Consider the following 26,363-nt stretch of genomic DNA (forward strand, 5'->3'; position numbering starts at 1 on the left):
TCGGTCGGGCCTGAAAATAGCACTAAAACAAGTTTTATGGACAACTATAGCGTTCATTCCATAAATTTTTAAAAATAACACTATTTAACATATTAAAATATTTAAATTAATTTTTAGAATTTGTTTTTTAGGTTTGGGTTCTCAATTTTATATTTAGGATATAGCTTTGAGGGGTAAAATTTAATATTTTGAATTTAGGATTTAATTTTGAAAGATTAATTGGTACTAATTTTGGAATTTTAGAGATATTGTACTAAGTTTGAGAAAAGACTTATTTTAGTGTTATTTTTGAAAATAATCCAATATAATATTTATATTTTTTATACGCATACTGTGTTTTATTATATTAGAGGGTAAATACCACCATTATACTACCCATAAGACACATTTTTTTTTGGGCAGCCAACCACCCATAAGACACATCTGTTGTATAACTAAATGAGCATGTATGAGGAAATAACATAAAGTCGACAGCTGCTGCTGACCAGTGAAAACAAACCATGAAAGGTTAATGTGAGGCCTTTTGGACCATCTGAAAAGTAATAATTTTTGAGGTCGGTTTTCATAATTTACCAATTACGAAAATAATTTCAATATTGTTGGTAGAAAAATACTTGGTCGGGTTTGTTTAATCACAGATATGTTTATGTTAATTTTATTTGAGTGTGAAGTACATTTTTGTCTATGATGGAGTTGTGAATTGGTGAAAGGACTTTCCAAAGAAGTAGGTAAATTTCATTAATGTTTTTTTATAATGAAGAGTCATGGAAACAAGATCTAATGATTAACATTTAGTAATTAATAAAAAATAGTATATTTTAGTAATCAAGTATAACTATATATATATTTCGATTTCAAAAACATTTAAACAACTCTGAAAAGCTTCAAACCATTCAACTATTTGTTGCATTTCAATCAACAAATTCTTCATTTCCTATTAGCCACACATATTCTTATGATTCATGACTAAGTAAGTTATGTTGCATTATCTACTATATTATATTTGTGTACGCATTTGACATATGACATATAAATGAATGTAGATATATATGATATGTCTACTACATATATATGTACATATATATCTCTATATATATATACATTCATTAAATAACTAAAATTTATTATAATATATTTGTGTACGTATAAGTGTTAAATAACTAAAATTTGCACAACAATTGCTTAACATTTGCTTAAAACATATTTAAAATATGCAAAAAAGGACTAATTTTTTGCTCTATGTAATAAGATGAGATAACTAAATCAAAATTTCCAATGAGCTAATAACTATATTCAAAATAAGAATACAAAAACAAAGAATCATACTTTGAAGCTAATGATCTCAAATTTCCAATTAGCTAATAAGTATACTTTTTGCATGAAACCTACATTACTACAAGAGAGATAACAAGAAGAACATAGACTATTAGTTTGTATAGAATACCTTGACAATGATGAGGGTCTTGTAATTGCTTGAATCAGGGACAACGTTGACAGCTCCCTGGACATTGCTGAAGTTACCCGATCCCTTCAAGTACACAACAAAAACTAGTGCAGAGCGAGAGATAGGTGTAATTGCACACATAGATGTAGCGATAAGAGAAATGATTATGGTAATGATTATTATCATAATCAGGAGTTTAGAATTGATGAAACACATAGAGAAGGAGAGAGAAGAAGTTTAGGTGAGAAACGAGAGAGATGGAAGGTAAGTGAAGTGAATTACTCCATTACTTCATTACCATTTACGTATGCTAATCCAAAAATTGCCTCTCAAACATAATTTGGAGCATTGTGGTTTGTTTTGTATAATAAATAATCCAAACAAAAACATTCTTCATTCTTTGTAAGAAATGTGAACCTAATACGTAACAACAAAAAAAAAAGAGCTCCGCATCTACAAAATTTACTCGTCTCTGTTGTAAAAACTCATTAAAAGCCTCCTAACCCCTTCACTCTTTAATCCATCTTTAACCAAATACATGACTTGCTTTACCTCAACACAAAGGATGAACATACAACTCATTGGGTTGTTTCAAATCAAAATTTTATCTTATTGTCAACGACTTGGTGCGAGTGCACCGGTTTCTGCAGCATGGATGCTCCTTTGAACCTCACCATTTGGTAGCACGTCTTTATGTACTTGCTGAGCTGTAGCAATGAAGGGTTTAATTTTCATGGAACGAATTTCAGAAACTACATAATTCACAAACGTGTCAAATCCATCGTTGTACCTATTAACGTGCGAGCTTTTCTAACCCAAAGTTGTTCATCCATAAGAGACCTGCCTCGTCAGCTGCTGGAAGCCTGTAATTATAATGCTTGCAACATTCAATGAGAGTAGCTTCTCAATGCAGGAAAAGAACTATTGAAAGTATCCCTCTTTTGTATAAAACCCCATGAAACTCGGTTAAGCAAACATGCATGTTGCAACTAATGGAAGTTCTGAAACCTATTGGCAAAAGACTCAATAGTAATCAAGCAAACAACAGTTGCACTGTATAATTCAGCAGCAGAAAATAGCCAATAAATACTTAAAAGCACAGGAATCCTGTAAGAAAGACACACACAAACTTAGGGTACGATGGCAGAGTTGAGTAAATTCCAAATGATTAACCAAAACTTATGGAGAGAAAATGTTTGTCATATGGTTCCATTAAAAATGCAGAGGGATATAAAGCTTCTGAATAGCGAAATTATACAAATTTCCCAGAAGAGGGGACTGGTTATTCATGGTTTTGCCTTACTTCGGTTCAGCTTGTATTGTAGGCATAGAAATGGAGGTATCTCTACATACTAACCAAATCAAGATCACAATTTGCTTCATATACGTGATTCAAGTTCTAAGTTACTATACTTTAGGATAATGTAGACCTATGCAACCTTCCTTGGCCTATTCTGTATTATCAAATCAAAACTAAAAAACTGCTATAACAAAGTTCTAATTCTAAATTTCAAAAATGCAGAGGCAGGCACTTACAAGAACATTTGGCTTTGCCACTGATCAATCACCATCTGATGTCAAGATCATTGATGGAATCTACATCAGTTCTCTCTTGCTTCATCTATCTAAACCAAGACATAACTTTTGTAATGTGGAGTTGATCCTCATACAGTCCAATGGAGCAAAACCAATTTCCTTTAGGTGATTCCTGTCAGAAAATCATATACCAATTGGACAGACATCAATACAAAACGCAGCTACCACATCAAAACCTGTGATTGAAAGACACTTTAACATAGACCTGATGGTTCATCAAAACAGTAAATGCAAAAAAGGGACCTAACGGTTTTCCGAAACAAGTAATTTATGATACACCTGATTGTCTCAATACAGGTGATATGAACCTTTCAGGACAGAGTTATGAAACAATTTTAAGCATACAACACATTAAGAGGAGGAATTTAGTCTCAGTCAGTCAGAATGGTTAACTGCCTGCATAACACACCCATTTGTTTCAGCTTACCAGGAGGCTTACACATACTTGGCAGGGGAGTACATTCTACATAGACGAAATTAAGGTTGCAACATCTACATGATACTAACAGGACAGCGTCTCTTTTCTGAAGAAACAGAAAGGGACACAAGTCCTTAAGGGTCACAAGACTGTTGGGTCAACCTTCAAGAATTTATAAGCAAACCAGATGCACCAAAATAAGAATCTTCATCATCAGAGTTAGTTTGGCTGATATCATCATGAAGTAAAGATATGATTTTTAAGATTACCTGAGAGAAGTCAACGGGAAGATGCAAAGATTCTCGTCGGAGTCAAAAGGCATTCGGGTTTCGGCGAAAGAAATCGTCGCCGGAGTGTACAGAGATTGCTATCAGAAATGGAGCTTCGAGGAAGAAGCAACGGCGGTTCGTGGTTTGACCGAGGGTTCGTGTGTCGCCGCCGTCGGGGAAAATGCTGTCGCCGGCTAAAAATTGTGAATATATGGGCCTCAGTCATATCCTCTAGGCCCAATATGAAAGTCTTCATCATTACAGATGTGCCATGATAAATCTAAATTTGGTTTACTTAAAAAAAAAATATAAGATACCAAATCAACATTTTTTTTACAGTAGTTTAAAATAAATTCTTTTTTTCTTATTTCTAGGTAAATATTCGTAAATAAACATTACAATATGTATCTACAAACAAAAAAAAACAAATAGGATGGATTGTTTTCTTAAATAAATTAGAAACTAGATTAGGATCCATGCTAGAGCACGCGTTGAAATTCCTTTTATTTATATTATAATTTTAGAATAAAATATAATTTATATGATTATTTTAAAAAGTTTTTTGGATAAAACATTATGCAATAAAATCATATGCTAAATATAATGACTTGAAAAAGTATATATTTTGTAGTTTTATATTGTTAATTTTGTAATTTTATGTATGAGAAATGGTTATGTTTATTGTTTGTTTTTATTTTAATTTTTGAACATGTTTGGTGAAAGTTTTTTAATATGACCCGTGCTTAGGTAAGATTTTATTTTCAGTTGCACATAAGATATCGGAAATCACGATTAAGTGTGATAAATTGCCAAGATTTTATTCATTTTTACGTCTAAAAATATATTTTTATGCCTAACAGTATATATTTTGTAACAGTACATAGAATACTAAAGATTTTATTTAGGAAATTGTATAAATCATTGGAATATTCTCTTTAAGAAGATTCTTTGGGATATTCTTAAGTGTACTCATATAGCCCATGGATTGACCAATTAATCTATAACGTTTTTTTGTAACCAACTTATATTTAATGTATAACCTATTTTGTAACCAATTTATAAAAATTATATAGTCTACAAAAAAAAGTTGTGTACTTCCGTTTTATTATACAAGGGATTTTTTTTCATCAATGTAATAAAAAAACTAAAACACTAAAATCATATCTTAGTAAAATTGTTCTGTCCATATAAATTTTTAAAACCAATTAAACCGCACATATTAGAAGATAATAAATGATGATTTTTAATATATTGACCAAAAGAAAATAGGTTTACAAAATACCCAAAAAAAGGGAAAGAAAAATATATATTGACCAAAGGAAATAAAGGAAATGAATGAGAAAAGGTAAAAGTCATCATTTTCTTTGGAAAGTAAAATTATGGGATGGATTCTCTCCTATATATTATTCTATGTACTGTAAACATACAAGTCTAATTGTCGCGTAAGTCATATAAGAATATTGATTTGAGTTGGAAAAAAAAAAAGCTAAGAATGATGGCAATGAATGATCATCTATTGACAAAGGTCACAAAAGAGGAAATTCGATTGGCGGTGTTCTCTATCGATCCTTCAAGTGCTCCAGTAGCTGACGGAATGACAGGGCTGTTTTTTCAAAAATACTGGGACATTGTTGGTTCTCAACTGACCTTGGAAGTGTTAGAATTTGTTGAGAAGGCTTTTTTCCAAGAAGAGTGGAACTTTACTCAGCTTAGCCTAATCCCGAAGAAGTTGAATTCGGTCCTCATGTCTGATTTGAGACCTGTAAGCCTCTGTTCAGTCATGTACAAAGTCATCTCCAAAATTATCGTTTCAAGACTGCAGCCACTTCTGGCCATTAAAACGGACATGTCAAAAGCTTTTGACAGGGTGGAATGGAGCTATCTACAACATCTTCTATTAGCTCTGGGCTTCAAACCTGCTTGGGTGGATCTTGTAATGAAGTGCGTAACCACAGTTACTTACACAGTCTTAATCAATGGTCAACCTCACGGATGGGTGAAGCCTCAACGTGGTCTTAGACAAGGAGATCCCCTTTCTCCGTTTCTCTTTGTACTGTGTACAGAAGGTCTCACTCACCTCTTGAACCAGGCAGAAAATCGTGGCATTCTTAGTGGCATGAGTTTCTCAGAAGATGGCCCATCGATTCATCATCTATTATTTGCAGATGATACGCTATTTGTTTGCAAAGCTGATGAAGACCAATGTGGAGTTATTAAAGATATCCTTAAGGTCTACGGTGAAGCAACAGGTCAGGTGATAAATTTGGACAAATCTTCTATTACTTTTGGCTCCAAAGTAGACACCAACATCAAAACTCTAGTCAAAAATGCTTTGGGTATCTCAAACGAAGGAGGAGCAGGTACCTACCTGGGTCTCCCAGAATGCTTCAGTGGATCAAAAAAGGAGATGCTAGCATACATCAATGACAAACTCAAGAATAGGTTGTCGGGTTGGTTTACCAGATCACTCTCTCAGGGAGGGAAAGAGATTCTGTTGAAGACAGTTGCTATGGCCATGCCTGTATTTGCAATGTCGTGTTTTAAATTACCCAAAGCTACGTGTGACTCTCTTTCTAGTGCAATGTCTTCCTTCTGGTGGAGCTCAGTTGAAAATCAAAGGAAGATTCACTAGATAGCCCGGGAACGCTTATGCCTATCAAAAGAGCAAGGGGGTCTAGGTTTCAAAGACATTGAACTATTCAACCAAGCTCTTCTCGCAAAGCAAGCTTGGAGATTAATCCAATACCCTGACTCCCTTTTCAGTCGTTTCATCAAAAGCATGTATTACCCTGACGGTGACTTCCTCTCGGCGGTTATTGCCAACATACCCTCCTTTGCATGGCGAAGCATCATTCATGGAAGACTGTTACTGGAAAAAGGGTTTCCAGCAAAAAATAGGAAATAGCAGCTCCTTGAAGGTTTGGACCACTTTATGGCTGAAAGATGGAAGAATGAGAGCTCCTTTCATGAAGAATATCCTGGTGGACCTGGAATTAAAAGTCAGTGATCTTATCGATCCTATTGCGAGAACTTGGAACCCATTAATCTTAGAGGAACACTTCTTTCCACGAGATATGGAATTGATCCGAGCTATTAAACTTATCCTCTCCTCGACAGACTTCAAGGTTTGGAAGCAAAATAAGAGTGGGGAGTATATAGTGTAAGATCAGGGTAATGGTTGGCATGTCAGGTTTTTAAAGAAGACCAAATCAACTTTGCCACCATGCTGCCCTCACTTAATGGAATCAAAGACTTGATTTGGAAGCTGTTTGCTCCCTCGAAGATCAAAATATTCTTATGGAAGGCAGTCTCGGGTGCTATTCCGGTAGCAGAAAAACTAAGATCAAGGGGTATGCGCATAGACGTTCGTTGTCAAACTTGTGGACTGGAGGGTGAATCAATTAACCATTTGTTGTTCGCTTGCACTCGAGCTCGTCAGATTTGGGCTCTTTCAGGTTTCCCGCTGCCGGAGGAAAGATATGATCAAAATTCTATCTATCAAAACTTCCATTTAGTGCTCAACCTTACCAAAAACGCCATGGTGCCATTGCAGACAAGACGATCCCTCCCCTGGATCTTATGGTTACTCTGGAAAAATCGAAACAACTTGGTGTTCGAAGGTAATGTCTTTCTGGTCCCAGATATGGTAAAAAAGATAAGAGAAGACACGGAAGAATGGTTTCTAGCCCAAGAGCTGGATAGTTTAGAAGAAGGTAGAATCCAAAAGGAACAGCATGTGCAGGTGCGGGCATGGAAATCGCCTGATAAACCTTGGTTGAAATGTAATGTGGCTGTTTCTTGGGATAGAGGAAAAGACTCAGTGGTGCGGCATGGGTCTTAAGAAACTCAGAAGGATCGGTCCTTCTTCATAGCAGAAGATCTTTTGGTTTGATCTCTTCAAAAGGAGAGGCAGAGTTACAAGGTCTCCTTCGGGCTATCGAGAGTATGACGAGTTTACACATTCCTAAAGTCATTTTTACGATAGATCAAAAGGAGTTGGTAGGTGCCATCCTCAGACTAATCGCTTGGCCAAATTTCAAATTGCAATCACAGGTTCTGGTACAGGCGCTAAATCATCTACCCGCCTGGCAAGCAAGATTGGAAGTTTGGAATGCAAACCTAGGTGCCTCCCTTATAGCAAAGAGTGTCACTAGGGATGAACGATCACAATCGTATGTAGCCCATGGCTATCTTTTTTGGTTACAGACGGTCTTTGAAGCAGATAAAGCAGCTTCTTAAACTTTTCTTTTGTTTTTGTGCCTGTATTTGATTTTCCTCGTTCCCTTGTAAGTGACAAACTCAGTTTGGTTTAATTAATGGAATCATTGAGTCGGAAAAAAAAAAAGATGGGTTTTTCCAAGAGTTTGGTTATAGTTCTCGTAATTGTCTCTCTCTTTGGCCTTCACCAATATTACAATTTGTTCAAGCTTTTTTTTTTTGTTTTATTTTTATTTTCCCACAAACCAAAATTAATAATAGATATGCAAGGTTTTGCGTTGTGTGTTCTTTTGAACTGTATGTTTTGTTTTGTTTCGTTTCTGTTAAGCCTTCTAACTTCTAAGTGTACACATTAGGATTAGTCCATACGAATTCAATCTGTTGCTGTTACATGGTTAATAATAGTTACTTTTTTTTTTGGTGTGATGGTTTATAATAATTACTAGCTACATGGTTACGTTTGATTTTATGAGCTAATAATGAAAGTATTGTTTGGTGTGCATAATATTTGCAGGTCAAGAAGATTATGATTATGAGCATCCAAAGGGAATAGAAAGATTTTTTACGCGATTTGTTGGAAGGCCATATAGATTGGAGGATTTGTGCTGTGTCGAAGCTCCTTGGATTTGCTTCGCTGGCTACCTTACGAAAGAATGCATCAAAAGGTGCCCGCCTCTTCGAGAAGGTGTACCTCAGCCTCCACCGCTGCGAAAAGGAGCAGCGCCGTCTCCATTGCCCATGTTATCTCGTTTTTAGTTTATTCTTCTAATAAGAAAAACTATATATCTATATGTATCAGTGACATTTCTTTGTGAAAAGTGTGCATGTCTCTTCGAATATATATTTGTTTTTAACTTTTAGAGTATAAAATAATTTTGTTCGTTATTTTAGTTCTGGAAAGTGTGACAAAAAATTGAAAATAAATATTAATCTACCGCGCTACCTTTTTATATATCAAATTGATATTGGTCATATAAACACGTCAGGGCTCTTCATTTGTGGTTGTTTTTAATTTTTGGGTTTGCCTTTGTTTGGTTTTCTTAAGGTGGGTGAAAGCCTCTTATGAATCTATGTATTTGTTAGATTAATATATAGCATATTCTTTATTCTAACACGTTTCACCATTTGTTTGTGATGTTCATGACTATAATTTCCTTTTCAATCGATGAAGTTAATTTGCATCTGGATACTTACAGCTAATCAGTTACCAGATTGCCTCTATTCTTATTAAATACACAAATCACTTAAAAATTTTATTTAAAAACGTGAGCTAATTCAACACATTTGATGGATTTGTCTGAAGATGTTATGCTTGAATGATATCTAGTTGAACACCTCGACCTCAAGTTACATAAATATATGATCTCATCACAACTCAGATCTCAATGTGACTATCAGACTATATATGTATCTAGCTCTATATCTTAATGGTTTTTTTACCCTATGCATCTTTTATAAACGTTAGTAAAACCCAATAAGATCGTCTCTAATGTCCTTAGATGTAAGGTCAGAGAGTTTGTTGGTGTGATCATTAAGCCATTGATCACCATTTATAAAAGAAAGATCTATGAAAGAAGATGCTTCAGACTCTGTGAGTTGTTTCCCAAACGAAACCCTCTCTTTGTAATTTGCTCCCGGTCCATAGCACTTATGCTCACCAAAAGTCACTGTCCTGAAAAATAAATCCATAGAAGATACAATTAATATTCTTTTTGTATAGAGTATATAGTTTGAAACGTGTGTGTATGTAAAAGACAAAACCCTCTCTTTGTACTTTTGTTTGGCTGGGTCGCCCCAGTCATTCCATCCTTCTGGAGTGATGATTCCAGACATGTAAGTATTTGAGAACACAACGGTAGCGTAGGCTCCCCAAGCTCGTCCAAGCAACACTTCCCCAATTCCATCTATCTTACAATTCACAAAAGAGAATCCTGATTCTTCATCTTTTGATTGTCTTCCCTGAGCCGTGATTGATCCGGTAACTCCAGCAGATGCATTCCCCTTTGCTATTGAATTAATCTTACAATCCTGCTTGCATGCGGTTTTAGAGTATTATAGTCACGTTTTGAAATGTCATGAATGTGTTATTTTTAATTGTAACCTGGTAAAGTGATCTTCCATTTCCAAATATGAAATCTATGGAGCCTTGAATGAAGCAATCTTTGAAGAAGTGCCTTCCACTATCATCTAGAAGCGTGTCTTGAGCCCCGTAGAAACCACACCCATAAAAGGCAGCTTGGTCCCCTTCAATCCTTAGAGCTACCGCTTGTCCATCAGCTTCACCAGGATCTGGTTCTGGCGCAATATTCTTCCTCCATTTAAAACATACACACATGAGAACTCATATCGCCAAATATGTTAGATAGTTAGGTTTTGTTGTTGTGATCTCGATGTCCTTCTTACCTTAAAACTGATGTTGTAAGCTGTGAAGTTAGCTGCAAACACTACAAAGGAGAAGCTATCAGCAGTGCTTCCTGCGGATTTTGCTGTGTCGTTCCATTCGATGGATGTGTTTTGATATCCTCTTCCTTGAAGAACAATATTTGTCTTGTTTTCATTAACCGTAACTTTTTCCCTGCTTGCTTAAATCGAACGTTAACTCAAACGTTACTAAATATATATCATAATACACAAGAATATATGTCACTAAATTAATATATATGGAAGAATTATTGATCAATAGAGAAAAGAGAAAAAGAAAAGAGGTTGGAGTTGAAGATAAGACCTATAAGAACCCGAATTGACGATGATGAGAGTCTTGGAAGGGCTTAAATCAGGGACAGCATCAATGGCACTTTGAACATTGCTGAAGTTACCACACCCATGCAAATCAACAATCAACACAAGAGAAGTCTTGTATTGGTGTGTAAGCCTTGAAGTCCATTTCTCACAACGTTTTATTGGCTCATGGTGGTGTCTGTATCCAAAGAATGTTGAATGTATTGTTAATGCTCCGAGTTGGGAATTGGTTATGATAGTTGTAGCAATAGAAGATAGAGAGGAAGGCAATGGGATTGCGTAGAGAGCAAGAATGAAGAAGGCTATTAGGGTGGTTAAAACCGGTTTAATGGGCATGGTTAAGAGAACCGGGTTTATTGTGTCTCTACTCAACTAATTAAAGGTAAAAAGGGAGCAAAATGTTGTTTGGTATTTATATAGAGATGTGTGGAGATGTGTGAGGAAGAGTGGCGTGGGAGTAAAGTGAAGGATATGGGCTTCGAAGACATTGTGATACTTTTTTCTTTGTAAATCAGATACGTTTGGTGATTCAACATTTCTTTTTTAATATCAAACATCCAATGGCATTTCTGAATTACAATTTTATATCTTTTCATCTTTTTTGTTAAAGGATTTATTTTATTACTTTCATACTACTAATTAACTACATATTTTTAAGGAAAACCAAATCTTTAAAGTTTGACGTAGATGAAATATGGAAATTAAATGTTGCATAAATCTTCATCTATTCTGAAATCGTCAAACTATTAGAAGAAAATGTTAACAATGATAAAATAAAGATGGTGATAATATAAGTTTTTTCAGAGGCATTTTCAATCAGTTAGAGACATATATATATATTGTTTAATAGTACGAAAATAGTAGGTAACAAGGCTATCTATCTAAAATGGTAAAACTTAAAATTATAATGAAATCTAGCCAAAAATATACTATAAAATTCATGTAGCGGTCTACAAGTTTTGTAAGTTTTCTCTAGAAATGGGTATACATTGTTGGAAATTAAATGATTCTAAAGGAGTAGTTGTTGGGATCATAAGAAATAATTTTTAACTCATCCGACAGCCAAGCGAGTTGGGGGTACACGCCAAGATGGTGGCTAATGATGCTTAATAAAACCATTACGAAAGCAACTTACTATATTTTTATAGTTTTTGATTCATAAAATTGTTAGTGTTTTCGTTGTTGGTGGAATTTGTTTTTATAATAGTTTTGGTGGAATTTTGATCAAAAATGATATCATAAGAGCAAAATTTGATATAATCCAAACATAAACAGTTTAAATAAAAGATATTTGGGAACAAAAGAGCTAAAATGTAACAAGAAAGAGCTTGCAACTACACAAAATATTTACACAAGTCTATTGTAAGACCTCCTTAAAATCCTAAGCCCTTCACTCTTTAACCAAAATACATACATGACTTGCTTTACCTCAGCACAGAGGATGAACATACAACTCATTGGGTTGTCGCACTGTATAAATTAGCAACAGAAACAGCCAAATCAATGCCCCCATTGTCNGAAGGCTATTAGGGTGGTTAAAACCGGTTTAATGGGCATGGTTAAGAGAACCGGGTTTATTGTGTCTCTACTCAACTAATTAAAGGTAAAAAGGGAGCAAAATGTTGTTTGGTATTTATATAGAGATGTGTGGAGATGTGTGAGGAAGAGTGGCGTGGGAGTAAAGTGAAGGATATGGGCTTCGAAGACATTGTGATACTTTTTTCTTTGTAAATCAGATACGTTTGGTGATTCAACATTTCTTTTTTAATATCAAACATCCAATGGCATTTCTGAATTACAATTTTATATCTTTTCATCTTTTTTGTTAAAGGATTTATTTTATTACTTTCATACTACTAATTAACTACATATTTTTAAGGAAAACCAAATCTTTAAAGTTTGACGTAGATGAAATATGGAAATTAAATGTTGCATAAATCTTCATCTATTCTGAAATCGTCAAACTATTAGAAGAAAATGTTAACAATGATAAAATAAAGATGGTGATAATATAAGTTTTTTCAGAGGCATTTTCAATCAGTTAGAGACATATATATATATTGTTTAATAGTACGAAAATAGTAGGTAACAAGGCTATCTATCTAAAATGGTAAAACTTAAAATTATAATGAAATCTAGCCAAAAATATACTATAAAATTCATGTAGCGGTCTACAAGTTTTGTAAGTTTTCTCTAGAAATGGGTATACATTGTTGGAAATTAAATGATTCTAAAGGAGTAGTTGTTGGGATCATAAGAAATAATTTTTAACTCATCCGACAGCCAAGCGAGTTGGGGGTACACGCCAAGATGGTGGCTAATGATGCTTAATAAAACCATTACGAAAGCAACTTACTATATTTTTATAGTTTTTGATTCATAAAATTGTTAGTGTTTTCGTTGTTGGTGGAATTTGTTTTTATAATAGTTTTGGTGGAATTTTGATCAAAAATGATATCATAAGAGCAAAATTTGATATAATCCAAACATAAACAGTTTAAATAAAAGATATTTGGGAACAAAAGAGCTAAAATGTAACAAGAAAGAGCTTGCAACTACACAAAATATTTACACAAGTCTATTGTAAGACCTCCTTAAAATCCTAAGCCCTTCACTCTTTAACCAAAATACATACATGACTTGCTTTACCTCAGCACAGAGGATGAACATACAACTCATTGGGTTGTCGCACTGTATAAATTAGCAACAGAAACAGCCAAATCAATGCCCCCATTGTCTTCCTAAATAAAACATGCACTTGTGATTGTTATTGATAGCATTTGAAAGTGTTATAAGGATCAAAGTCATGCACTGATGCATATGATTCCCTCATTGACCATTCGTTGTAGAAATACAAAGATATATGTGGATGTGGAACGGTCCTGATCTAATTAACGTACGTTAGAAATGACTACGAACCAAGATAAAACCAAGATGTGGAATATAATTAGATGCCCTGCTTAATATCATTTCCAAACAAGCAACTGATCCTTCCTGTCTTAATTTTAATCTAAGAACAACATTTCTGTGGAATCAACTGATCCTTCATGCGTAAATTAGCAACAGAAACTGGTCTATGCATATATGCATTAGGATCCTTACATACTTTCAGTAAGAACTGATAATATCGTCTTTGTTTTCAAGTTCTTCATAGTTAAGCTCGGCTGGTTTAGTTCCATTCAGCCACTGATCTCCATCAATGTAAGATATGTTGGTGAATGGACATGCTTCTGGTTTGATTTCCCCAGTCATTCCATCCGTCACGAGAGATGACTTTGGACATGGAAGTCTTAGAGAACACAACAGTAGCGTAGGCTCTCCATGCCCGACCGAGCCACACCTTTCCACTTCCATCGATCTTACAGTTAACAAAAGAGAAGCCTGTTCGCTGATCTTCTGATTCTCTTCCCTGAGCTGTAATTGATCTGCTAATAGGTGGTCTCTGTTGCTATCGATCTGATCATACGTACATTCCTAATACAATGATAGCCAATTGCCAAAAATAAAATCGATTAAGCCTTGGATGAACACTTTAACATGTATGTAGACATTTGAATAAATTTGTTTCATAATAATAATTTTGGTAGATATTTGAATAAAAATGATATCACTAAGAGCATAATTTGAATAGAAAGTAACGATCTTGATATTATCCAAATACAAACATTATTCGTTGTAAGAAATTGCACAAAAAATGCTTAACATTTGCTTAAAGCATATTTAAAATATGCAAAAGTACTAAGTCATGCATAATAGAGCTTTGTTAGATACATAATTTTCTTTTATTATTTATTAAACAAATATAAAAACAATAAAATATAAATTATTTCATTAAATTTTTAAACTGTTGTGGATATGATTTATCTTAATAAAATAAAATTTGAACTAATTATGAAAAGACATATATGTAATTCTAATTGTGAGAGGTTAGAATTTTAACCCTTTTTCTTAAGAAATATATATTTTTATCATTTTAAACTGTGAGAACTCTCTAAGCCTACAAAATCTTGGAATTTGTTTTTACATTTATTTAAAGTATCTCCCTCTAGAGTAAACACTCTTTTTCAACAGTGAGGACAGGATCCCACTATAAATTTGCTTTCATAATTATAATTTTGGTAGATATTTGAATAAATATGATATCACAAGAGCATAATCTGTAAAGAAAGTAACGATCATGATATATCCAAACAAAAACATTCTTCTTTGTAAGAAATGTGAACCTAATATGTAACAAAAAAACNTACGTAACAAAAAAAACAGAGCTCCGCATCTACAAAATTTACACAAGTTTCTGTTGTAAGAACTCATTTAAAACCTCCTAAACCCTTCACTCTTTAATCCATCTTTAACCAAATACATGACTTGATTTACCTCAACACAAAGGATGAACATACAACTCATTGGGTTGTTTCAATTCAAAATTTTCTTCTAAAGATACACCGGTTTCGATCTTATCGTCAACGACTTGGTGCGACTGCACCGGTTTCTGCAGCATGGATGCTCCTTTGAACCTCACCATTTGGTAGCACGTCTTTATGTACTTGCTGAGCTGTAGCAATGAAGGGTTTAATTGTTATGAGATTCTCTTAGAATAAATTTCAAAAACTACACAATTCACAAGCGTGTCAAAACTATCGATTTACCTGTTCAGGTACAAGTTTTCTGAACCCAAATTTGTTCATCCATAAGGACTCTGCCTCTTCAGCTGCTGGAACCACGATGCTTTCAACATTAAGGAATGAGAGTAGCTTCTCAATGTAGGAAAAGAGCAATTGAAAGTAGCCCTGTTTTGTACAAAACCCCATGACACTCGGTTAAGGAAGGAACCTCTGAAGTCTATCAGGAAACAGCCTTTCGCTTCTAGATATAGTTTTTAAAGAGCAATGAAGACATTACCTTCTCTCGGCTGCACATGCGTGTTGCAACTAATGGAAGTTCTGCAACCTCTCGGCCAAATACTCGTAGTAGTCCAGCAGTAACAACAGTCGCACTGTGTAAATTAGCAGCAGAAAAAACGAAATCAATGCCTAACCGCAGTATCAATATGGCTTATTGTTAGGTAGCGACAGGGAAAAGATCTTACTTAACAGTCAAAACAGCACAGCAGATTCCCCCGTAGTCTTGTCCTTGCATAGTCTTCCTAAACAAAACATGCACTTGTGATTGTTATCGATAGTATTTGAAAGTGTTATAAGGATCAAAGTCAAGCTACTTGAAGCAGGCATAGATGGAAAAGTCCTCACCCATAAACCATTCTCGGAATAAGATTGCGTCCAGAAATTGGATCAACTATAGGATCAAAGCAATCCTGTAAGAAAGACACGCACAAACTTAGGACACGATGGTAGAGTTTAGCAAATTCCTATCGGTTAGAGTGGCCAAATCTTCATATGCTTCAATTAAAAATGCGGAGGGATATAAATCTTGCGCAATAAGTTTCTGTATTTCGATACTATACAAATTCTCCAGAAGAGGGTACTTTTTATTCATGGTAATGCCTTACTTTGGTTCAACTTGTAGGCACAGAAATAGATATATATGTACATACTAATTAAATCAAGATGATAATTTAGTTCATATATATACAAGATTCAAATTTTAATTTACTATACACTACGGGTAAACCTATGCAGCCTTCCTTGGGTACTGTGTAGTATGCACAGCCTTTGCGAGTTACCCTGCCCCATAACTTTCCGGCCAAGATTAAATGGAAAGAGAATCAGCCATGACCTAAACCAATTCGTCCTTTAACTTTTAACTACTAATTATCTAATCGAAACAAAAAGTGGCCATCACAGAGTTCTAATTCTAAACTTTCGAACAGTAGAGGCACTTACATGAAAAATAGCCAATGCCTGAGACAGTAACATTCGGCTCTCTGGAGAAGTAACTCTGCCGCTGATCAGCCTCCATCTGATGTCAAGATCATTGATGGAACCTACATTAGTACTCCCTTGTTTTGTCCGTATTATTCCCAAAGAAGAATCTGAAAGCTTCTCGTCCCCACCAAGGAGTAACTTTTGTAATGTGGAGTTGATCCTCGTACAGTCCATGGAGCAAAACCAATTTCCTTTAGGTAATTCCTGTCAGAATATCATATTACCCTGTGTAAGCTGAAATCAGGGCAGACAATCTAAATATAATGATCGAATCTGGGAACAAACGCAGAAGATTGTAAGCTGGGGTTGAAGCTATACGTGGTCACCTTTAAATCCACAATATTCTGACTACTCAAACATCCAATGTGGTACTCCTTTTCGCACTGTTGCAAAAAAAGAGAGAGTAAAAGTGGTAACTAATTTGATATGAAATTTACAGAATAATCTAATTCAAGATCTCATTTCGATTGAGAAAGTACCTGATCACATATTATGATTGTCCGGGGCCCAAATCCTGATCTACAAAAATCAGAACCACTGAAAAAAAAAAATTTTATTAGCTAAGATTGTGAAAATAAATACTTATTTAGTTTTATCTAATCTACCATTGGCCAGACAAATACAAAACGCAGTTATCACATCAAAACCGGTGCTTTTAAAACACTATAACAAAGACCTAATGGTCCACTAGAACAGGTAATTATTATAAGAAGCCTAGCAGTCTTCTGAAACAAGTGATTTAGGATAGACCTGATTGTCTCAGTACAGGTGAGACCCATGAACCTTTCAGGACAGAGTTGTCAAACAATTTTTAGGTATACAACACATAAAGAGGAAGAATTTCGACTCAATCAGAATAATTACCTGCATAAGACACACCCATTTATTTCAGCTTCCAGGTTCTTGACGACGCGAATGCATCGTCCAGCTAACTGATCAACAGGGTCAACAGGATCAACTCCTTCTAGTTGCCCAACTGCAGAAGAATTACCAATATAGTCTCCAGCAATTTCGCTCTTGGATTTTTTCTCGCAGTATTTGCAATGCCAGTTACCACGAGGTATACTTGGAAGGGAAACGCATTCTACATAGACCAGAAAGATATGTTGAGCAAAAGTGACTGAAACTTCAGGAGAGTTATTGAGAACATAAGAATGCAGCAGACCCTCTTGTTTAAGAGACGTGATCAGAAATGCAGCAAAGTGACAAATATGGGAAAGGTTCTCGAAATGATCCTGCTTGTTAATATATACATATCTATTTCTAGTTCAGGGTTTTAATCATACAAATTAATTAATCATGCATGTAATATTTTACCAACAAGTGTAAGTATCGAAGTAGAAGCAAAAGTATTCAAGAGATAGAGAAAGAAAATGAAACGATGATGCAAAAATGATTAAGTATAGCTTTACCTATGTGGAACGCTCTTGGGCAGCTATCGCAAAGCAATAGATTTCCACCATCAGCACAAATAACACACAAGTTATCATTTTCATTAGCAGAATATTTCCGACCTTGTGAGAAAGTAGTTGCCCATTCGTGAAGAGATACACCGTTAGATGTATATATATAAAAATAACTGCAACAACAGAGAATAATCAGACATTAAGGGAATGCAACAAAACCAATATACAAGAGACAAGGGAGCAAGTTCGCACGGTTTTCTACGAGATGCCCAGCCTGCATGAGCTTCGAACAGGGAGGGGCTCACCTGCTCACAAAATACCAAATTAAGAACTAACTGATAAGGCATAATGTTGTTCGTATAATATCCAAATACCTCAGACTTGCAACAGTAACAGAATATTCCAGCGCCCATTTTGTAGCCTCCAACCAATTTCTGCCCACAGTGATAAATGTCTTAAAAGAAAAGGACATGAAGAGGGATATAACAATATAACGACACAATCGATAAGGTAAGTAACCTTTCCACGGGCATAGTATCCTAGTTCAGTTCCATCTGGTAATCCCCCTCTCTCAAACACTAATTTATGCAATCCGTGATCTCTGTATGAAAAAGGATTTAAGTAAAAAGATAATAGACAGTAACCAGCCAGAATAAATGAAATTATGGTTGCTATAAACAAATGATACCAACTTTTTTGTTAATCTATAACTCCTCTTTTTTGAAGAAACAGAAAAGGACACGCTTGTAAAATCCTCGGAAGTCACAGAATCTTGGGTCCACCTTCAAGAAATACAACGAAACCAGATGCATCAAAACTAAGACTCTTTATCAGCAGTGTTGATGTGGCTAACATCATCATGAAGTAAAGATACCAACATCTTCTTAAATTTATTTTGTGAAGATATATTTGTCGAAGCACTGAGATAAGCCTTCCCAACCAAAGCTTGACGTAATGCCCTGAGAAGCAAGGTGATGATTTATAATTTGATAACCAAATCCAAGAAAGTAAGGACATGCACTAAACATAACATGCCACAGCGACAACGAAAATTATAAATACGTCTTATCTTATGGTTTGGAAAAGTGTGTTTTCGCAATTACATGGTAGATGAAGATGCACAATACACAACAGCAGGAAAACAAAAAAAGCAACAAAAAGGTACCAACTTTTTTGTTATCTTTCGAGTGCTATTTCCAAGTGGTGACATAAATACTGGAGATTGTGACGTCGATTCTGATGGCCTGAAAAGGTAAAACAAGACGGCACAGAATTGAATATTTATACTCATGCATGATGCCCAAAGAAAATATTTTTTCGCTACACAGAAGATGTAAATCTAAATAGAAGAAGAGACTTTCTTGTTACCAACTTTATGACAACGAGTACATAGAATAAAGGTTACCAACTTTCTTGTTATCTTCAATCTACTCTTAACCGGAGATGTTAAGCATGCATGAGCAATTTTTAAAGTCCTTGTAGTAGCAGGGCTGCCCTGAGAAGTTTCTACCTCCAAGCATGACATACACAGAAACCCTCTATGGCCAAGAGAGGATAAAGGGAAGACACCTAGAAAGCACAGGCATTGAAGTTCAAATTTAACCGCAAATCTAGGAAATCGATACATATTAAAAACAAGCTAGGGAGGAATAAGAAAACAGACCCACCTTTGCATCTTTTACAGGTAAAACATTTTTCTTTAGAAGCACTATTAACAGCGTCAAGAATTGTTGCTTCAAGTGCATGTAGAGGAGTGTTCCTACCAATCTTCAGAACATCTAGCAGGCTCTTACCATTCTCAAAGCAAATGTATTGTGATGCTCGTCTGTATTGTTTAGAAGCATGAATCTCAAATTTGGAAGTTGAAATAACCTACAAAAAATGGGAATTATCTATATATCAGAGTACGTCTGATAGAATAAGTAGAGATCATCAAAGTCAACCTGCATTCTAAGTTGCAGGGTGGAAACAGATTCTTACATTAGCCCAATCACATGAGGAACATGAGCACAAAATTCCACCATCTTTAATAATGCCACGGAGACCAAAGGCTTGAGACTGGCACATAAAGAAATCATTTTTTAGATTAAGCTAGAAAGAAATGGTCATAAAAGCATACAGAAAAGAATAGCCCAACCTTAACAGTACCCATGTAAACCACCGGTAGACCATCGAGTATACCAGTCTCAAAAAGATCCCTCACAGTTTCTGGCCTCCTGCGGATTAAAATGGACTTGTCCGCCGTACGGCCAGAATGACTCTGTTCATCTAAACCCTCATGGTCAAACTCTGGTTCCGCAAGAACCTCTACATCCTCAGGCACCATTCTGTTTACCTTCTTCACTCGTAGAAGTGATTTATAGATCTGTGCTGTACGCTTAAAAGATCCATGCCTTTTCTCCTTGGAAACACTATAAGATTTTCCCATGGTTCTGACTTTAGTTCGTAGTCCCTTAATCTCAAAATCTAGGCTTCCTTCTGACATAATTTCAACAGGAATCTCTTCTTGCAACAGTTCTACAAAATTGATGTCATCAATTACAACATCGACTAATGAGCTACTGTCAGTCTCAACTACCGAACTTTTAGCCAAGCTGCCAGTAAGTAACCTCTCTTCCACAGCAATTTTCCCAGCGGGGCTTCCAACAAACGTATTCTTAATACAAGAGCTCCCACTAACGTTAGTTTCAGATATCGAGTTGCTGTGACAAATATCAACTGAGCCATTTGTATCTCCACCACTTGCTGGTTTCGACTCCTCGAGATGATGATGATTCGACATTCCATTTTCCAACAACAACCCAGGAGTTTCATCTTCTTCGTGGAGCTTGGTGAATTTAGTCTTCCTAGTTCTAGTGTAAACAATAAAACCATTGACCTGAGTCGTTTTAATTCTCTTACAGCTAGTCCTACTCCTATCACCAGCTTCCCCACATGAACCACCGTCTACGGCCATCCGCTTAACCGGAGACTGCCAAACCGAACTGACACCGCCGCCTATAGAATCTTCCTTCATTGCAAACGAATCTGCTCTACAACACTATACTCCCCCAATGAAATCTACACAGAAAAAAAAAGGAGAAGTATGAACTAGTGACGATTAGATTCAGAAATCTAATCGTAATATTCAATAAAAGGGAAGCTTTTCGAATTTGGCACAGAGAAAGAAAAAAACAAAAACGAAACGAACCTTGAAGAGTCTTAAAACCCAGTTCGATTACGAGACGAATCGAGGGAGATTTCAGGATTTAGAAGTTAACATCCGATCGAAACTCAGTGAAATTAGGGTTCAGGCGAGGTTTTGTAAATGGATCTGTACGAAGAAGAAGATGAAACCCAAATCCTTTGAGAGGTTGGCTGTTAGGATTTTGCAGCCGTTGGGAGGAGAAGAACGAACAAGAGATAGAGAAAGTGAGAGAGAGAAAATGCAGTAAATTACAGTCTACAAGGCAGTGGCAGATTTCGTAAATATAAACCTTTTTAAGGGCATTTCTTTAATTTATAGTAGTAATAGGGCTTAAGGCCCAAATGTTGCAAACGCGAAAATTTGCGTTTTTTTTTTCTCGTTTTGTTCTCTTTCTTCACAATAACAGCGTTTATGATTTGCGTTTGTATATTTACAGTTTCGTACCTCCATTTTGATCATTCGTTTATTAACGGACGAATTATATTGTAGATTATTGTATCACCCGAAAAACAAATTATAAAATCTAAAGCTAAAAAAAACTAATGTGAGAAAACATCATACCTTTTCATATAGTAATTTCATCTACATGCGAGAATAGGTAGATAATATCAATCAATACAAAAACAATATAAGCTAATACACCTCATTTAACACCAAGTATTTTGATATAATATGGAGCTAACACCTAATTTCAAAGTTTTTATTTTTAAAAAAATCTACATGAAAAGTCCATACAAAGGAATTCTATATTGTTTTCATAGATATATAGAAACACAAAATAAATATAATATTAAAACTGTATTGCTATAACATAAAATAATTGCGTTTGTTTATTACAGTTTCGTCGGTCTATTTTGATAATTCGTTGACAAATTTTGTTGTTTGCTTTTGCTAGATTTGGTTTTTCCCGATTTTTTTTTTTCAAAATTATTTTGTATATTTTTGTTAACATACGTAGTTATATACATATCACCCAAAATGTTTTTGGATATGCTCAAAAATTTAAATGAATGAAAATGATAAAATCTAAAATCTAAAAGTAAATAAATACAAACACCTATCAAATATTGAGAGTGCAAAATATGACAAATTGAATTCTAAGATGGAGTTATTGGTTCTATGATTTAATGGATTTGGAAATCCAAACAAAAATCATGTCCTATTAATTGATTTTAAAATACTTATCAAAATTATGTGTTATTGTCCTTGATTATATGAAATACTTGTTAAAATCTCATGTTATTCAATTAATGATTAGTTTTTGGATTTCAAAACCTACATTATGTTTTTAGGGGGGTATATTGAAACTATGATTTTGAAGGATTTTGTGGGATTTAGAAAATTTGGAATTTTGATAGATTTTTAGAGTAGTTGATATGATTTATGTTATAATTCTTTCAAATCCCACATAAAACTATGAGATTTGGATTTCTGTATTTTTAATTAAACAAATCCCTCAAATCTTCCAGAATCCCTAAAATTTATTAAGGGGGATGTATTGAAACAATGATTTTGGAGGATTCTATGGGATTTAGTAAATTTGGAATTTTGATAGATTTTAGGGAAGTTGATATGATTTTTGGTAAAATTCTCTCAAATCCCACATAAAACCATGAGATTTGGATTTTTGTATTTTCAACTAAACAAATCTTCTCAAATCCTCCGGAATCCCTGAAACTTATTAAAATCCAAATCCACAAACTGTTTTGAATAACAGTGGATTTTAAAGTAGATTTTTAAATCATCAGTTCAATAACAATGAATTTCAGGAGACTTTTTAAAATCCATGATTGAATAACATAAGATTTGTAACTTTTATGCAAATCACCTAAAATGTCAAGTTGAATACACCCCCCCTAAAATTCAAATCCACAAACTGTTTTGAATAACAGTGTATTTTAAAGTAAAATTTTAAATCATCAGTTCAATAACCGTGGATTTTAATAGACTTTTTAAAATCCATGATTGAATAACATAGGATTTATAAATTTTATACAAATAACTTAAAATGTCAAGTTGAATACACCCCCTTAAAATGAATTTGAATAGATTTGAAAGTGTAAAATAGAAGATTCAAATCCAAGGATAAAACATTTTATTTCAAAATCCATATGTTTTTGTTTCCATTTTTTACAATTATATATGGATTTTAAAACTGAACGCTAATATATATGTCTAAAGCATTTTTCCTACTAAAAACTCTAATAACATCATACATTTTTATCCAATTTTCCAAGCTTGAAAAGGTAGATAATATTTCATTTACTACAAATCTTCAAGGGAAATCCATACAAAGGAATTCTATCTTATTTTTCGTAGATATATAGAAACACAATATAATGGGGAGGTATTGGTTTAGGATTTAGAAAGAATTTTAATGACTTTAAAAGTTAGGTAAATATGTTGTTATTCAATCAAGACTTTTTAAAACTCTTCAAAAATTTGGTGTTATTGGTTGTGGATTTGTAAAAAGTTATCTAAAATCTTGATAAATCTGTTGTTATTGGATTAAGAGTTTTATAAAGTCATTAAAAGTTTTATGTTATTCAAGTAAAACAAAAGAATCTTGGATTGTTAATGAATTCAAATTTTATGTTATTGGTTTAGGATTTTATATCATTTCCTTCATAACAAAAGTCATGAAAACTCTTTCATCAAATAGAAAGATTTTACAAGATTAGAAAAAACAAATCAGCAAGATTTTAAAAAACTTCCTAAACAATCAGCAAGATTTTAAAAAACTTCCTAAACAATCTCTTAGAATCCTTCATTTTTAACTTTCAATTTTCTATGATTCTAAAAATCAGCAAGAACATAAAGTCGTTAAAATTCTTTCTAATCCTAAACCAATACCTCCCCCTAATTGTATTGCATCCTATAATATATAATATAAGATACCAAATATTAATTGGAAGTCATATGATCATCATCACTTCTTTAGAATTATAAATAGAGAGACTTACTTTCACATTGTGGACTCATTCAGTGATCAACATAAAAGAAAGAAAAGAAAAAAAAGACAAATAGATACAAGGAAGATGGGTAAAGATCTGAGCATGATGCTGATGATGGTGTTGATAGTAGCGGCGATTGTGGTCGGAGGTGAAGCAAACTCGGAGGTAAAATGCAGTATATTGTGTCGTCCCCATTGTCAATTTTCATCATCAGCAGGAGAATGTTCCGACTGTCATAGAACGTGTAACCAATCTCCACCGGCTGCTACGAAGACAGATGTCCTTAAGAACCAGCACCTCAGCAGAAAATTTGGTCTAGCCAACTAATTTCTAACATATATGATATGGTACGGTGATTGTATGATTGTATTAATGGACAGTTAGTCCAACTGTTATTGCTTCAACTACTTCTACATTATATTTGTAATAATAAGATATTCTTGTTATATTCTTGTTTTCAATCTCATGCTCATAATAAATGGTGAAAAACTAACTAAAATTTAAGAACATTATAAACATAACTTCTTATTGTGGAATTTAAATTATTTTGGTAGAATCAATATATATATTATCTCGTCATGTCTCTTACAATATTTTCAACTTGGTGTGGTAACAGAGTAGCTAGCGATCATAAGAACTAGTGCACTAAAATCCCAATTGAAGAAGACATATTCAAATTAAAAACTCATCATCAATCCATAAACTATAGGGTAGTAATCATTAAGTTTATAACAGAAACCGCAAACACAGATGAAAAGAGAGTGGGAGACAAGAGGGTGAACAATACAAACCAGAGAAGAAGTGAAACTATGAAACAACACAATTTGATCAGAAGTAACTCTCAAAGGGAAGACGATACACACATCTTCTTCTTCAATCTCAGGTCGAGGAAATGCCAAAGGATCCGATGTTGCCCTATCTACATATATATAAAAAGAGAACCCAGTGGTTAAAACCGCGGGTTCCAACTTCCTCAGGTTCTTCAGAGAAGAGCCAACACCACCGTCATGTTTTGGTTGTGTGGAGAGGGTTTTATAAATGATGCCTTTATGCTTTCTTTATAGACTCACACATATACGTATACAAAATCGTATACACTTATGTCCCTTGTACGCTAGCATAATTTTCTGATATTCGACTTCTTTTCAATGAATTATATATCATGTGATAGTATTTTACTCCTCTAGCTCTCCATTTGGAAGAAATGAAAAAAAGAAAGAAGAATTGATGTGTTGAGAAATTGGTGATTTGGGAATCTTCCAAGGGATATGCTATATTGCCCATTAGCTACCCTTTTCACTTCAGCTCCAATCGCACTCCATGGATTATCATATCATATTGACATAAATCAATTTATGTTACTTTTCTTGCTTACTTTATGATGAAAACAATTTCATTGATCATCTTTTATGATGAAAATAACATTAATAAACACCCACGAAATTAAACAAAAAATAATACCTATATGACATTTACGGCTCCTATGGATCATACGTATGCGATGACTTGACGTACGTACTTTTCCACTCGTAAATGCTTTGAAAACATCAAGTAACTACACTTTCCGGCATGCAATATACATTTTGTTACACATATATACCTAATTAGAATACACAAAATTGCATAAGTTATCAAACGTGAGAGGATCAACGTATCAACTACTTTGGTGATGAACTGATGATCAACCTATATTGTTAATTTGTTATGTTAGATTCACGTACGTTAGTAAGCTCTCAATGGATGTGTCTATGTTATATTGTTTGTTACTTTCTCCGAAGAAGAAGTGCATGTAAAGCGAAAATTCAAAACGTTATATCTTTTCTTTATTTGATGTATGACTTTCATAACATTCAAGAATTTAAAAAAAAAAAATCTGAATCGTTATGAAAAGAAGCAAATCAATGAAAGTCGGAGCCAACGCTAAAGACACAACTTTTGGTTTCAAGACTTTTAAGTAATGTGAAATAATGATAAAGACTTCACTTTTTATATTTGTGAAATCTTGTTGAGAATCTTCCATTGGATATGCCATATTGCCATTGGCTACGTTTTTCTTCGTTGTTGCTCCATTCGCACATCCATATATATTTTCCAAATTTGAATTTACACTTTCCATGTATTTCAATTGCACTTGCCTATATCAAAAATTTTACTTTACACTATCTGAAAATAAAAGAGTATATATATTCTGATTGGTTCAAGTTTTTATTAATTTTATAAGAAAAACTTGGTGTTATTGATTATAAATTT

General features: G+C 34.2%; 3 protein-coding genes and 1 long non-coding RNA gene across 5 annotated transcripts; 1 reads left to right on the forward strand and 3 right to left on the reverse strand.

Annotated features, from left to right (window-relative positions):
- LOC104782089 lies at positions 1,779–3,926 on the reverse strand. 2 transcript variants are annotated; one of them, XR_766976.2, is made up of 5 exons: positions 3,728–3,926; positions 3,468–3,620; positions 2,981–3,152; positions 2,235–2,307; positions 1,779–2,151 (listed from the first exon to the last, which is right to left on the reverse strand). It is a non-coding gene; the product is annotated as an uncharacterized LOC104782089 (long non-coding RNA). The 2 variants fall into 2 exon arrangements; XR_766975.2 differs by lacking the exon at positions 3,468–3,620.
- LOC104782092 (probable pectinesterase 15) lies at positions 9,186–11,037 on the reverse strand. The gene is made up of 5 exons (XM_010506916.2): positions 10,671–11,037; positions 10,349–10,520; positions 10,047–10,253; positions 9,720–9,973; positions 9,186–9,617 (listed from the first exon to the last, which is right to left on the reverse strand). The coding sequence occupies exons 1-5, from the start codon at positions 11,018–11,020 to the stop codon at positions 9,407–9,409; spliced, it is 1,194 nt and encodes a 397-aa protein (XP_010505218.1). The 5' UTR covers positions 11,021–11,037; the 3' UTR covers positions 9,186–9,406.
- Positions 14,940–21,395, reverse strand: LOC104782093. Its single transcript, XM_010506917.2, has 21 exons — positions 21,163–21,395; positions 20,110–21,032; positions 19,953–20,030; positions 19,640–19,844; positions 19,382–19,541; positions 19,142–19,216; positions 18,851–18,931; positions 18,665–18,754; positions 18,492–18,573; positions 18,347–18,406; positions 18,225–18,277; positions 17,979–18,145; positions 17,431–17,650; positions 17,046–17,103; positions 16,893–16,949; positions 16,525–16,770; positions 15,931–15,995; positions 15,771–15,827; positions 15,584–15,677; positions 15,331–15,471; positions 14,940–15,236 (listed from the first exon to the last, which is right to left on the reverse strand). Exons 2-21 carry the CDS (start codon positions 20,986–20,988, stop codon positions 15,060–15,062), a joined length of 3,045 nt encoding a protein of 1,014 aa, XP_010505219.1. The 5' UTR covers positions 20,989–21,032; positions 21,163–21,395; the 3' UTR covers positions 14,940–15,059.
- On the forward strand, positions 24,095–24,508 carry LOC104784223. The gene has a single exon (XM_010509280.2). The coding sequence runs from the start codon at positions 24,198–24,200 to the stop codon at positions 24,438–24,440; it is 243 nt and encodes an 80-aa protein (XP_010507582.1). The 5' UTR covers positions 24,095–24,197; the 3' UTR covers positions 24,441–24,508.

Source organism: Camelina sativa, chromosome 4, assembly GCF_000633955.1.
Source record: "Camelina sativa cultivar DH55 chromosome 4, Cs, whole genome shotgun sequence".
Taxonomy (NCBI): Eukaryota; Viridiplantae; Streptophyta; class Magnoliopsida; order Brassicales; family Brassicaceae; genus Camelina; species Camelina sativa.

Bases quoted from the DNA above. Each gene is read 5' to 3' on its own strand.
- LOC104782093 (XM_010506917.2), bottom strand. From the start codon at position 20,988: ATGAAGGAAGATTCTATAGGCGGCGGTGTCAGTTCGGTTTGGCAGTCT. The intron at 18,574-18,664 runs GTTGGTATCATT...TTTTTCATACAG, and splicing joins AGTTATAGATTAACAAAAAA to AGATCACGGATTGCATAAAT. The intron at 16,771-16,892 runs GTGACCACGTAT...ATATTCTGACAG, and splicing joins AGAATATTGTGGATTTAAAG to GAATTACCTAAAGGAAATTG.
- LOC104782092 (XM_010506916.2), bottom strand. From the start codon at position 11,020: ATGCCCATTAAACCGGTTTTAACCACCCTAATAGCCTTCTTCATTCTT. The intron at 10,254-10,348 runs GTAAGAAGGACA...AAATGGAGGAAG, and splicing joins CTTACAACATCAGTTTTAAG to AATATTGCGCCAGAACCAGA. The intron at 9,974-10,046 runs GTTACAATTAAA...GCATGCAAGCAG, and splicing joins ATGGAAGATCACTTTACCAG to GATTGTAAGATTAATTCAAT.
- LOC104784223 (XM_010509280.2), top strand. From the start codon at position 24,198: ATGGGTAAAGATCTGAGCATGATGCTGATGATGGTGTTGATAGTAGCG.